Source organism: Simochromis diagramma, unplaced genomic scaffold (genome assembly GCF_900408965.1).
Source record: "Simochromis diagramma unplaced genomic scaffold, fSimDia1.1 OVJJ01000514.1, whole genome shotgun sequence".
Classification (NCBI taxonomy): domain Eukaryota; kingdom Metazoa; phylum Chordata; class Actinopteri; order Cichliformes; family Cichlidae; genus Simochromis; species Simochromis diagramma.
The window spans coordinates 2,566,616-2,582,327 of NW_024387346.1; the positions used below are offsets into that span (position 1 = coordinate 2,566,616).

At 39.5% G+C, this 15,712-nt stretch overlaps 1 protein-coding gene across 1 annotated transcript in view; it reads right to left on the reverse strand.

Annotated features, from left to right (window-relative positions):
* Positions 1-15,712, reverse strand: part of kcnh3 (potassium voltage-gated channel, subfamily H (eag-related), member 3) — a 179,696-nt gene that overhangs the window by 59,742 nt on the left and 104,242 nt on the right. Inside the window, exon 2 of the mRNA XM_040006774.1 lies at positions 1,438-1,671. Coding sequence (XP_039862708.1) covers positions 1,438-1,671 — 234 coding nt within the window. The remainder of the gene's footprint in view (positions 1-1,437; positions 1,672-15,712) is intronic.

Below are 15,712 nucleotides of genomic sequence, written 5' to 3' on the forward strand. Positions count from 1 at the left end.
GGATGAATGTCTGGCCTTTCACTAGCTTTGTTTCCCTTAAGATTTTTCATTTCTCTGCTTGGCTGTTGCTCTCCTTCTCTCCTCGGCACACTTTTAATCTTTCATTTCTTCGTTTAGCTAATTGTCATTAGCCAGAATCAGTTGTTTTTAGTTGCTGAGTTTTGACTTCTTAAGACTGTGACAACGAAACAAGTGAGGTGCAAGAAAAAAAGCTCTTTGGTCGGCTAAAATAAATTAACACTACCATTTGTACAATCCATTGTAAATAGTAATTTGTCCTCTGTTGTTATACCTGTGAAGCTTAAACATGCAGTGACTTAGCGTCTACTCAAGAAACCTGCTCTTGATCCTGATATTATTGCAAATTACAAGCCTAACTGAGTTTTTTTTTTTTTCAAAAATTCTTGAAAAGATAGTTTACAAGCAATTAATGTCCTTTTTAGAAGAACACTGTATTTTAGAAGTTTTTCAATCTGGTTTTTAAAGCTTTGCATAGTACAAAATCTGCCTTTTTAAGAGTTTTTAATGATGTGTTTTTAGCACCTGACTCAGGTGTGTTATTATCGTGCTTTTAGATTTAACTGCTGCCTTTGATACAGTGGATCATAACATTTTAATTTCCCGTTTAGAGCAGTTGGTGGGTGTTAGGAGTGGTTTAGATCCTATTTGGCAGAGCGAACTTTCTCTGTGAAACTTGGTGAGTTTGTATCCTCTGCTACTGCTTCTCTTCAATGTGGGGTCCCACAGGGTTCAGTTTTAGGCCCCCTTCTTTTCTCCCTATACCTGCGACCCTTTGGCTCTATTTTTAGGAAACATGGGATTTCTTTCCACTGTTATGCTAATGACTCCCAGATTTATTTCCCTCTTAAAAAGATAAATGGCTTCTCAGTAGACCCTCTGCTCAGATGTCTTGATGAAATAAAGGCCTGGATGGCTTTGAACTTTTTAAAGCCAACTTGGTTCGCTGGCACAGAAAGCTGAAGTGGGGGTGGGTTTCAAAGCAGCTTGCAGTGAAAGCACACATTCTAGGAAGATTAAAACTTAAACAGCATGCACATGTGAGATTTACAATTTAGAAGGGTATCGCCAGCGTCCCGGCAGCTGACCTGACTGGAGTCTGTTGACCTGGTTTTAGAATGGAAAGAAAATATAATTCTGAATGTTTTATTTACCACCGCTCCAACCTTTTTCTTAAATATCTTCTTTTAAAAACAGCCAATTTGTTTTTTATCATCAGCTCCCTCAGCAGCTGTAAGTTTGTAGTCACCTTTACACCTTTACTTTATTGTTGAATCACAGGTGAGTAAATATTCATTTTCCTCCGTAAGTAGTATTAAATCCACAAACGTATACACACACAACACACACACACACACACACACACACACACACAAACACACACACACACACACACACAGATTTTTCATGTGGGGTCACCTTCCTTCTTGTAGAAGACCAGCTCAGTCTTGAACTCCCTCCTTTCATCCAGGGCTCCTTGGATCTGGGCCGTTGACCGGTCGCTCGTTTCTGGGCCGTACAGGAAGTGACACGCGCAGCTCTTCTGCATGAGTTCGGCACGGGCGTAACCAGTGAGCTCACAGAAACCATCAGAGCAGTAAACGATGGGGTAGAGTGACTGCACCTGGGCGTTTCCCAGAACAAAGTTGCTGTCTGTAAAGAGAGAGAAGAGAAAGCAGAGAGCAATCACTATGACTGTGTCATGAAGACAATTGGCAGAGCTAGTGTTCATACATACAGCCCCTGAAAGGATGTTTTTATATCCATTAAGCCTAAAATCGATGTAGTAGACTGCTAGTGTTTGTGATAAAAAATACATAAACTCAGCCACCAGAAAACAACAAAAGCTTGTCAGACTAGCTGTGACTTCGACTGTAGCATTGGAGCAAAAAAAAAAACTATGACTGTGTAATCAGTGTTGGGCTCCTGAAGGGTTGGGCTGTTAAACAACAGGCTAATTTATACTGCCAATCATCATATTAGTTAACCTGGTGTAAAAGTAGGCCACATGTTCCACTTTCTTACAGCTATAAGACCCGCAGCCTCTGGATGGCAGGAGGAGGGCGACCCGTCTCATTCAATTCTGTTGCCTTTGAGAAGCGTCTAACACCATACTCTTTTGAGAGTGAGGATGGCAACGAAAGTAACTAAAAGTAGGATGGAGCTACTGAGAGGTAAGGTAGAATACCAAGAATAAATGAATGTGAATGAATGAATAAGTGAATGCAGTTTACTAGAAACCACACACAGCACAGGTGATCAAGGAGTTCAACAAGAAATCCAGTCGTTCTGACATTTCTGATGTTTACCTCCTAGATTCAAAGAGAAAAAAAGACATTTATGGAGAAAATAAGATCGTGTTGTATATTAAAATGCACTAAAAATAATTTGACTTGTAGAATCAGTTTTTAAGAGTTGGAGCATCGACGGTTTCTGTGGTTGCGTGTTATACGGAAGTGTAAAACTATTCATTAAGTGAAATAAAATAAAAACTTACCTTCTAAAAAAAAATTGAATCTCTATTGTATACTTGTTTAAGCTAAATACAGCACCCATATATACACATTTATCATATTTTACTTTAAGTCTTTGTGGACTTAAAGTAAAATATGATAAATGTGTGTTAATGGGATGGGCTCCACCCCGACATGCCACACCAAATCCCTGCTCACAACCCTGAGTTGGATAAGCAGTTAAGAAAATGGATGGAACTATTTTATTTTTATTTTTAAATTAATTTTATTTATTTGTAAATTAATGTAAAATCACTGTAAATGTAATAAAACATAATTTTTCTTGTTTTTTAAATGTATTTGTCTGTACATATGCATATTTAGATTGTTAAAATACATTCACAAATGTATCATAATTTCACAAATATTTGTCTGTTATTTGAAAGATTGAACTGTTAAATTCAAATGTAATGCTATGGAAAAATATATAAAATGATTCTTGTAAACTTTTGTTACATCAAATAATTATTATTATTATTATTGTTATTTAGGGTGATCGTGGCTCAAGAGTTGGCAGTTCGCCTTGTAATCAGACGGTTGCCAGTTCGAGCCCTGGCTTGGACACTCTTCATTCATTGACCTTGTTTATAGGTAATTTCATTGTTTAATCACATTAAAATGTTCCTAATTTAATGTTTAAAAGCACTTGAAAAAGGCAAAATCCCATGTAAAATTAGGGCAACAAAATGTATTGTCATTACTGAAAAAAAACGTATTTTCATGAGAAAGTTATTTTTTGTTATTTTATGTTATTATTTTGGTGCCCCAGCTGCCGGAATATTACTGTTTTTTTAGGATTTTTTTTTTTACGGTGTAAGATAGACCCAAAAATAATACATACAGAGAAAAACCCAACAATCACATGACCCCCTATGAGCAAGCACTTTGGCGACAGTGGGAAGGAAAAACTCCCTTTTAACAAGAAGAAACCTCTGGCAGAACCAGGCTCAGGGAGGGGCGGGGCCATCTGCTGTGACTGGTTGGGGTGAGAGAAGGAACTATAACTCCTTGTTACAATTACTCCTAAGTTTACCCCTTTTACAGATCTAAAGCTTTAGATTTTTTTAAATATTTGCACTACTTTTGTTCTAATGCATCTCTTTAATTAAAAACAAGATCTGAATAAGTGTCATACTGTCGCTGTGCTACAACTACAACATAAAATTTAATGAACTGAATGTGCATGTTCAAATACGTTCATACTGCATAATTTCTACTTCTGGTGATTGAAGGATTTTGGATTTTAACTGACAATTTTATTTTAGCTTGGTCTTACTCTTTTTGAGACAGCTACACTTCTAAAGATAACACTTATAAAGACGGATAAAACTTTAAAGACATTTTCAGCTTTGGTAGATAAAAGCACAGCAAACACCAAAATATATCCAGTACCTGCGGGATAAATCCAAAAACTACCCAATATCAAACATTAAAATACTCAAAAAGTAAGAACTCCTGCCATATTTGCAGGCATTCTGCAATCCTCAAAAGACTCCACTGGGCTTGTTTCTATCAGTTATTTCAAATGATGCACATGAAAGCAGCATCACTGTGAGAAAGGAGAAACAGAGCTGGAAGCAAGGCTGCTGTCCTCCAGAATGAGGAACCCTTGCAGATCAGAAACCAGATTTGATGGGGTGAAGTAAACAATGTCAAGAGTCGTCACAAAACCTCATCAGGTTTCATTAATCGAAGCCGTCAGTAGCATGCCTGCACATGCACTGCACAATCTGCTGTTCAAGATACAAGCACAACTACACTCTGGCTGCTGATTGGTGATCAGCTGCAGATAGACGTGTTTGTGTGCGTGCATGTGTGAACGCCAAGTGGAAAATTTTGCTACTGCTTATTCAGTTAATGGTTCCTGTCATGTAGCTAAGCAAACACTGTAAAATGCACTATTTATTACTTTGTGCTCAGCTATTCTCATGGATCCATCAGTTCTGGTGGCCCGAGGGACCCTTCCCATATTAAATATTTTATGGTGTAATAATGAGATGTGTTTGTGTGTGCCTGTTTGGCTTTCAGCTCAATTGAGAGACAGATTAAAAGAAAATGCTGAGTCAAGGAACTGATCAAAGGGGCAGTTATCAGTCGTGACCTTTCAGAGAGGTCACGACTGATAACTGGACTAGTATATAGTGCTTTTCTACTCTGACTACCGGTCTCGCTCACTCAATCACACACACAGTTTTTTCTATATCTAAGCACTTTGTCCAACAGCCGTGCCCACGTTCACACACCAGTGGATGCATCTAGGTTTCAATATCTTACCTAAGGAAACTTTGAGGTGCAGACTGGAGGAGCTGGGGAATCAACCCTTTGACCTCCCGGTTCATAGACAACCAGCTGCAGCTCCTGAGCCACAGCTACCATTGAAGAATTTTATTTTATTTTTTAAAACTCAAATGGACCTTTGAAAAAGCAATCCTGTCATATCTGTACTAGTGAAATTCCCTCTACTTGGGGCTAAGCCAAAAGGCCATCTTCTGCCTCTAGCAAGTTCAGACCTTGAGTGCCAGACTTTTAACAAATTCACAAAGAGAAGCGAGCATCATTCCCATCTGTGTTACACTACACCTACTACCTGTTAGGTAGAAAACTGGTTTGAAACTTTAATAATTTTTTAAAAACGACAGTGTAGAGTTACTCCCACCTCTTGAACTGACATCAAGATGAACTCCCCTAATTGTTTCCAGAGGTTAAAGTTGGCCAGGACAGGAATGGGGCACCTGTTCTGGCCAACATGTGTAATTAGAGTAATTAGATCAATAATTAACAGCATTTAATAGATGATAATATAAAGCAAGCTCATTCTTTGTTTGCAGCCGTGCATTTCTTCTGCCACTAAGATTCTCACTCAATAGTTCAGGAATGATTGTCACAGTTTTCTCCTGCACACTTCACACATCTTTGTTTTTTCCATCACAAACCTGTGATTCATGCTGCAAAGATCAACAAATCGACATTAGCAAACTTCGGCATGCACACGGCAGCTAAGTGGCGGTTAATTTAAAATGCAGCATTTCAAACAGCTCCGCGAATGTGTCCAATCACATAAACTGTTCCTGCGCAGCACATTAGGGCTTCCATCTAGAGGTAGCTGTATTGTTTGGATTGAATGATAACAGCTCTTAACATGCATGAAAGAGAGAACAGGAGCAGAAGATGATTAGTGACTTTGAAAGGTAAGAACTGCTCAGCAAGTGACATTTGATAAATCTAAAAAAAGCATTTAAAGCAAGTGTCCTAATTAATTTGAGATTATTATAATCAGACACTGGGCCTGTACATAATGCGCTGCTGGAATTATCTATCATCTACACATCGTAAGATTTCTTTAAAATAGAACATTTAAAAAAAATAATGTAACAGAACGACTGTACTGGAGAGTAGATGCAGAGTAAGTCGGGTTTTTTGCAATATTGTTGCAAAGTTTGCAGTGACAGATGTTGTATTACTGCAGAACACACAGCTCTGCACTGTCGGTGGAGGTGACCAATCGAATTCAAATTTCATTTGTCACATACACAGTACAACATGTAGTAAAATGCTTGTGTCCGAGCTGCGGACTGGCTGCCAACATAGCTGTGCCATTCCAGGGCTTAGTTTTAGCATGGGGGGTCTAGCCAGGGCACTTACTGGATACCGAGTGGGAACGGAGCTTGCAACTCGTGCTCCAAAGGGGTGTAGTTTTACCACTTTATCTAGCTGCAAATCTGTCGATCCTCTTTAGTATGATTTGCCAAACTCCACATGCTCTGTGCTACTTTTATACAGCTTATTGGCTAGAAAGCAGTCGTGACAGATCATGTAACGCTGGGAAGAAAACGACAGCAAACATGCCAAAAGTCATGGTCATCTTTGTGCTTGCATTGGTCTTTACAGAATGGGTTTCTGTTTTCAGGCTAAATTTACCTGTTAATCTTCCCTCAGCGACCTCTGTTTCCTTGCCCTCTCTCTCTCTCCCCTAATAACAGTTGCATCCACTCAGTATGAGCTCACGTGAATCTTCTGATAATGTTCTACTCAGTACTGTTTTATCGACTTCTTCCGGTCATCCCTTTTTTTGGCCTCAATTCCAAATTCAGAGCCACCTTTAATGAATGTCTTGCTGTCTCTCTCTTGCCATCTCGCCACACTCTGTGAGGTCAAACAGAGCTGTCTGCAATTTGGATTACAAATGAAAAGTGCTTCCTCCAACCTTGATTTGTTTTGTAAGGATGTGTTTTACTGTCCTGCCCTTGTGTGATCGGCTGTTCCACCGATATGTCATTTATATTTTCTACTTTCTCTACTTTTCATCACTAGATTAAATGTACACCTGCGATAGGCGGAGGTTCTGTCTGAACATGGCATGAAATACATTAAGCAGCAGGTGGGGGTGGAGGATGTGTCCTCTAGGAAATCTTTGGCATCAGGCATATATTGGGGGGATTTTTCATGATTTATATTTTTGGGGAAAAAAGAAACACTGCTGAAATACCAACTTTATAAATAAACAAAAGAGAAAAAAAGAAAAAGAAAAATAGATTTAAAATAAATAATAGATGTTGCCTGTTTGCAGAGAAAATGAAGCAGGCTGCAGAGAACTGCTGCAGCCTGATGAGACCCTGTACAGTAACCAGTGAGTGAACAACTCAAACTGGTTTTAAACATCACAAGATTTATGGTGTTTATGGCATTGTTTCCATTTCCCTTTCCACTTCATGCCTTCGTAGTGGCAGCAGTAAATCACTGTTTTATAGCTACAGTATATGAGGCAACAAATTCAACTATTTCAATAAAGCTTGCATATTTTTTTATATATATATATTTTTTTTATATCTGAGCCACATGATGGCAGAGATGTGGAGTCAGAAAAATCAGCAGTGGCAAAAAGAAAACAGCAACAGAAAGTTTGCTAACAACCAAAACTTTCATCACTCATGACAGAATCACACATCCCCTGAGCATTTCCGTCACCTCTGGAAGTGAGTTAGAGGAAATTAACTTGAGAGCAGCTCGTCAGACTGCCAGCACCAACTCATTTACTTATTTTTTTATTAATCAAATTTACTTTTAATCCAGTGTGTCACACTGAGGAAAGTGCAGACAGATGTCTGAGAAAGTTGAGTGCTGCATTTCATTTCATCTCCTTGGCAACTACAGGAGTCTGAACAAATGTCAGCACATCAAGATCACCTCTGCTCGATGACTCACTAACAGCACCTCATACGTCACAAAGAGCCAAACTAAGCAAAAATCCAGAGTCACTTCAGGCATGTGGGAAATGAACCGGTGAGATCTGAAATTCAGTCCATTAATGTAGCGATGATTGTTAAATGACTCAGGGGAACAGTACGGGTGTACCGAGGAAGGCACAGACAGCAAACAACACATGGTTTGGACACGTGAATGAACACGATGGTACATAGCAACCAGTTACAATCAATCTTCTCTACTACTCAGTAGAGAGTACTGAAGTCAGCAACTGAGGTTTCCTTGTTGTCGTGTTCGTAATGCAGAGCACTCTCAAAGTCCTTCAAAAGAATTAGAAGATAAACCTGTATTTGTCCCTCCATGCTGTGGACGGAATTTATTACACCAAGGGCAAGATCTGCTAATGAACTGTGCCACTTCAATCACTACAGCATCAACAAAGTGACTGCAACCTTACAAAATGAACTTGCAACCTTGTTGCCTTCAAAACTGTTACTTTAAAGTCAGGGACCATACGCGCTAAGAATTCAATTTCAATTCAATTCAATTCAATCTTATTTATACAGTGCCAAATCACAACAGCAGTCGCCTCAAGGCGCTTTATATTGTACAGTAGATCGTAGAATAACCCAACAATCATATGACCCCCTATGAGCAAGACTGTTCTACTTTGTGAAAGTGTCTGATAAGGGGATGAAGCCAACATATGTGCTAGTGTAGCGGTTATGTTCTTGCATAAGAAACTGCAGGTATGCTGGGATGACACCAATGTCCTTTAATCTGACAAACCTACAACATGTCAGATGGCACAGAGGGTATTTTCAGCAGATATACATACCCGAAGTGTACCTCTTTTGATGTACGTCGGGTGGTAAATTTAAAAACACTGCTATGGCATATTATATCCATAAACAGTGCTTATCTACATTTCTGCAATTACACGCTACTGATTTCAGCCATAAATCTGCCATGCATGTGAATACTATCATTATTGTGTTTGTCCAATGTTCTGCACAATGTGTACACTCTAATATCTCTAATATAACTGAGGGTCAAACCAAAATCTGTAGGTGTCTCTAGTGAAATGCAGCCTTCGACCCAGAATCAGCCTTAGGCACCACCTAAACATAATAACTGACAGCCACGACTGGACCTTAATGTGGGCTTCTAAGTTTGCAATCTCTTCAACTTGTCAGCAAAATGATCCATTTCTTTCTCTGGGCGAAAGCTGACGGGCTACCTGGACAAAATCATAAACGTCAAGCTGTTGAACCCTGTCCCTGGTGAGCAGCACAGAACCAGAACAGCCATCTGCCACGGTCTGTTTTTCCCTGTTACTTTTCAAAGTTTATCAGAACATTTAAGTCAAATCAGTTAATGAAACTTTTACTTGGAGAAAACTGACAAGAGCGCAAAAAAACAACCAGATTCTCGACAGGCTTCATGCTATTGGAGCTGGTATGGACCAAACAGCATCATATAAGGAATAAGGAAGGACTGAACAATGAGATAAGAGCATATTTGTCATGGTCCCTGTGCCTCACCAGCTGATCCTGTATTAGGCAACATGTTTTTTGTTGTTTTTTTTGCTCTCTCTCTCTCTCTCTCTCACCTGCTGGGGCGGTGCTCATTATGGGCTCCCGCCCCTGGCCCACGCACCTGCTGCCTATCTGGGTGACCACAAGGCCTATTTAAGATGGCGGCACGGTGTTACTCGTCGCTGGATCGTTGAGCTATCAGCATCTACCCCGGACCTTTCCCTGCCTGCTTGTTACCGTGTGGACGAGTGAGTGGATTTGTGTTACCCCGTTGTGGAGAAAGAAGAGAGAGCCTTTGGAGTGTGTCTGTTTCCTGTCCTTCCCCTCACATGCACCGGAGCCCTGGAGCCCCCTCCCCTCCCCCCAGCACGTTGTAAATAGTTTCACCTGGTGTCAATTGTATAAATAAACCGACTGTTAACTCTGCAAGGATCTCCGGTCTGCGCCTGAGTCCATTAACTAAAACCTGACAATATTGTAGTTATGAAAGTAAATATGTAGATGGTTCATCCATTCAAGTGTTTTAAGCACCTGCCATCTTCTTTTAGAGTAGAAAAACATTATATACAGGGAGTGCAGAATTATTAGGCAAGTTGTATTTTTGAGGAATAATCTTATTATTGAACAACAACCATGTTCTCAATGAACCCAAAAAACTCATTAATATCAAAGCTGAATGTTTTTGGAAGTAGTTTTTAGTTTGTTTTTACTTTTAGCTATTTTAGGGGGATATCTGTGTTTGCAGGTGACTATTACTGTGCATAATTATTAGGCAACTCAACAAAAAACAAATATATACCCATTTCAATTATTTATTTTTACCAGTGAAACCAATATAACATCTCCACATTCACAAATATACATTTCTGACATTCAAAAACAAAACAAAAACAAATCAGCGACCAATATAGCCACCTTTCTTTGCAAGGACACTCAAAAGCCTGCCATCCATGGATTCTGTCAGTGTTTTGATCTGTTCACCATCAACATTGCGTGCAGCAGCAACCACAGCCTCCCAGACACTGTTCAGAGAGGTGTACTGTTTTCCCTCCTTGTAAATCTCACATTTGATGATGGACCACAGGTTCTCAATGGGGTTCAGATCAGGTGAACAAGGTGGCCATGTCATTAGTTTTTCTTCTTTTATACCCTTTCTTGCCAGCCACGCTGTGGAGTACTTGGACGTGTGTGATGGAGCATTGTCCTGCATGAAAATCATGTTTTTCTTGAAGGATGCAGACTTCTTCCTGTACCACTGCTTGAAGAAGGTGTCTTTCAGAAACTGGCAGTAGGACTGGGAGTTGAGCTTGACTCCATCCTCAACCCGAAAAGGCCCCACAAGCTCATCTTTGATGATACCAGCCCAAACCAGTACTCCACCTCCACCTTGCTGGCGTCTGAGTCGGACTGGAGCTCTCTGCCCTTTACCAATCCAGCCACGGGCCCATCCATCTGGCCCATCAAGACTCACTCTCACTTCATCAGTCCATAAAACCTTAGAAAAACCAGTCTTGAGATATTTCTTGGCCCAGTCTTGACGTTTCAGCTTGTGTGTCTTGTTCAGTGGTGGTGGTCTTTCAGCCTTTCTTACCTTGGCCATGTCTCTGAGTATTGCACACCTTGTGCTTTTGGGCACTCCAGTGATGTTGCAGCTCTGAAATATGGCCAAACTGGTGGCAAGTGGCATCTTGGCAGCTGCACGCTTGACTTTTCTCAGTTCATGGGCAGTTATTGTGCGCCTTGGTTTTTCCACACGCTTCTTGCGACCCTGTTGACTATTTTGAATGAAACGCTTGATTGTTCGATGATCACGCTTCAGAAGCTTTGCAATTTTGAGACTGCTGCATCCCTCTGCAAGATATCTCACTATTTTTGACTTTTCTGAGCCTGTCAAGTCCTTCTTTTGACCCATTTTGCCAAAGGAAAGGACGTTGCCTAATAATTATGCACACCTGATATAGGGTGTTGATGTCATTAGACCACACCCCTTCTCATTACAGAGATGCACATCACCTAATATGCTTAATTGGTAGTAGGCTTTCGAGCCTATACAGCTTGGAGTAAGACAACATGCATGAAGAGGATGATGTGGACAAAATACTCATTTGCCTAATAATTCTGCACTCCCTGTAAGTACCAGTCCATTGTACTTATACTACAATGTGTAACAAAGAAGCCTAAAAGACATTTTTGATACAAAAATATCTAAAGTTACAAGATTACAGTGGGAATTTCTCACCTGATACCATGACAAAGCGTGTAAATAGACACGTCCGTCCACCACGTACACGTCGCGCTTTGCCTCTCTAAAACATGAAATGCACACGCACATGCAGAGGGAGATATTTTATTTTAAACCAAAATGAAAATAATCACGGGAAAGCATTTAAACAGACATTATTAACACATTTACATGTATACACATATCAGATGTCTAGCTTAATCAATTCTGACAATTAAGTTTTTTGTTCACTACCGACTCTGTGGCTTTAAATAAATTATCTACCCCTGCTGGTAATGCAATTTCTGCATGAGTGTCCACTTCGCATTTTGGAGAGGCAAAGTGTCAAATGGACACGTTAGACCGGCATGTCTATTCCACGTTTTGGGTTTGAATTGCAGCTAAAATAACAGCCTCGGATTCTCACAGTCAAAACCACGGTAAAGTCTGAATCTTGGACAGAATGTGTTCAATGTAGAGGATATAGTGTATTTTATTTATATATTCTCTGTATGAGTATCTGATGGAATTAAAAATTCATCCTACAGCAATAGCTTCATGCCTTAGGGCGATATGGTACTGAGGGATTCAAAGCTTTGAGAAACTAGTTCTCCGGCACATCAAGACCATGACCCAGTCAGTCTGAACCCCCACCAGTGTGAACTTCCTGCAAACAGAGGAAGCCATCTCTACTGCCCACAGCTTAGCCATCACATATCCTTAACCTCCTAAGACCCGAACTCTTCCACGACATGCATTTTTAATTTGTCTTTGATATTTGGGCTGATTGGGGCCAGATGAATGTAAAAACAAAGAATTACCAGATTTTTTATTTTTACCTTATTTTTGTTTTTAAGAAAAATAAGAGCCACATCTGAGGATATTCGTTTAAAATTTTGATAGAACAGTAGCAGTATAATGTCCTTGTAAGTGGATATCAGGCCCTTGTAGAGCAAAATTGAGTATTTTGGTCTAAATATCCCAAAATGTGATGTCCACATATGTGGATGCCAGGTCCTAGGAGGTTAAAACAATAAAACCTACATCAGGAAAATACACATTTATTCAGCATTTAGCACAACTGAACCTACTTGGCGAGCTCAGAACTCTGGGCTTGAGTATAATACTCTTACTTGATACTGGACTTTTTCATCAACAAACCATTGACAGTCAAACCTCACTTTGTACACCAAGTCCTTCAAAAGGACAGAACTCTGTGGCCGAGTTTGCTGATAACACCTCAGTAACTACAACAACACAATGATATTACCCACATCGCCGGGACAGGACTCAGTTATTTCGCTATTTGCAGAAAGGTGCAGATAGGCAACCTTTGACTCAGACAGCAGAACTAAGCTGGAAACAGGCTGCGACACACTCCATTACTTAGCTTCCTGTGAATCAGCATTACACTGGATGTCTTGTGGATTTTACACAATGACAACACAAAAAGCAAAAAGAACCTCTGAATTTAGGCAAACATGTCAGCACTGGGAAACTCAGCGGACCTCCAGGTCATGCAACTTCTTTTTAAGTTTGAAGAATTTTGCACAGAATATTAAGACTGTTATCAGAGTTATATTTCTAAAATAGACAAACTGTAGAATTTTACAATAAATTATGCAATTTCAACACAAAATAAAAAACTAAACTACTGAATTTGTTAAGTGAACTGTTCTGCAGGAAGTCCTAGTCATCTGTAAGCTATGTATATGACTAACCCTCATGAAAGGATTTTTTTCAATTATATATTGTTCTTATTATGTCTTGATTTCTTCTTCTTGACTATGCCTGATCAGCCCGAGGTTAAAAAGTTCCCTACTATGTGTTATGACTGCTAATTCTACAGTAATCCCCTCTTTATACAAAATGTGTAATTCTAATTTGTCCTTGTTCATTGTTATTCATTATATGCACTCTAATAATATCAGCAGTGCTCGAACAACTGTTAAAGGAAAGGAAAGTTGAGGCCATATGATAATCATGTCTGCTATACCCACAATGCAACTTGCACAGCGGGCTACATTGTTCTAGTAGAAGCTAAGTAGCCTCAGGATGTTAGCCTCAAGCAAAGACAACGAGCAGGCCCCACCATGTCTCTTAAGCACCCTCCTTAACCCCAGCATTTTTAACCTCCAACCCCTTCAACAGACTCAAGATACTGTGAGATATAGACTCAATCAACTTACTGTAGACTCAATTCAAGAATCATAGCTATGTTTCTTAAAGAAACTAAAGAAAACCCAATATGCTGAGAGCACTGTTCCTAAAAACGTCCCAGCAGTTCACAGAAAAAAGTCCAGTGAAACTGCTGTTACAAACTATATTGTATAAAACAGCCTGCAACTTTAGTGTAATTTCCCATCAACTACCTTTTAATTCTTCTGAATTATGGTGTAAATTTCCTCAAATAAGATATTTTTTAAGTAATGAGTATCTTTGTAGTATTTTAAAAGAAATGAAACACAAAGTATACTACAAAGAAAAAGACAAATTGCTTCTATCCTTTTTCATTGTAAGTATTATAAAGTATCCCAACACCCCGAACAGAAAAATTACATGATAAATACTGCAAAACTACACCAAAGGGTATTTTGACGTGCTGCCCTTGTCAGTTATGAAACCCCATCTTTAAAGACCTTTGGATCACTTTATTGTAGTCCAAACTTTGTAATTACTTCCTTATTTAGTTTTCCTCTCATCTTCTCTCCTCCTGTGCAGCATGTCAGTGCTCATCTCTGCACTCCTCTCATACTGTTCATCACTACATTTACACTTCTGTACTGTCCTGTCAGCCTGACATCTATTTCAGTGCTGAACTCAGGACCTCCTTTTCAAAAACTCACAAAGAGGACAAAAACAGGCATTAACAACCACTGATGTAGAATTACAATGTTCAGCCAGCGACAAATAAATCTACCTCACAACTTCCCCAAATCAAGTAGAGTGTCTCAAGATATGACAGCATAATCTTTCTCTGAGAAAAGATCACACAAAACTGTCTCTTTTGGTTGCACAGATAGTTCCTAGACTGTTTGAACTGTCAGGGTAAATGATAAGGAAAGTATTCTTTCAGCTGTTGCTCTTGTTCTTTTATTCCCTTGCTGTCTGCTACCTACTCCGCTCTTGGTAAATCCACGGCCTTGAAACTCCTCGTGTTAAAGAGAGAGGACTGATGAGCTACCTATCTGGAGAGTTTTCTCCAAATAAAACACCAAACTTTCACCCTCAGATTTGGAGTTGAGTCAACCTGACTCCCAATGCCCCACTAGCTACACAAAATACGGCCTCAGCAGTGTAGTAAACAACAAACAAACCAAACCACAAACTTAAGTTTCTCCTTTTTGTCTGTGTTGCATTAGGCCCACACGGGATTACATTTTCCTGCAAAAAGCAAGTGTGCAACACAGAGTTTAAAAAAAATATATATCCAGCAATGTTAAGGAAACAGTAAATCCATGTACATATACAACTTTGTAGATGTAACTGTTCAAAGATCAAAATGCTTTAGGGTCAGTAGTGGGTGTAATGCATCCCAAAGTAACAAATTACAGTAATTACATTACTTTTTTCTGTAAAGGAGTAATGTAATTTAATGCCAAAACCAGTACTGACTAATAGTTACCAATCAATTAATACTTACATAATAGGAAGCATCTGAAGAGGCATTTAGAAAACAATCTCATCACATCGTCAGGTTTGACAGTGGATGATGATGCCAAACGCAGACTCACAGTAATGATAAACAAAATAGTATGCAACAGTGGACCATAGCAGTACAACTCAACAACAAACTAAGGCTATGAATGCATACATACTGTAGTTGTACAGGGAAAGTGAACACAGCTGTGGGGAACACACCGTAAGACTAAACAAGGGCTACCAAAATAAAGTGCTGTTGTTTTCTGCTTTTCTATAACATTCACACACTTTCACCGTGCAGTTGATGCTTCAGAGAGCACCTAGCGGTCAGTGTCTCGCTCAATGAGTGTCCAGGGATCAAACCACCAACCTTCCAATTAGTAGATGACCTGCTCAGCAGAGAACTATAATTAGAAGACCATAGTGGAGGAAATACAAACTCGATCATGGATAAGGCAAAACCAGCAACTCAAACTTTTAAGGATACACAAGAAACTGCAAGCTCATATTAAATTCAAACACCTGGAGATAGCAGTAACCAAACTAAGAGTCAAATTAAATATAGTTAATGACAAACA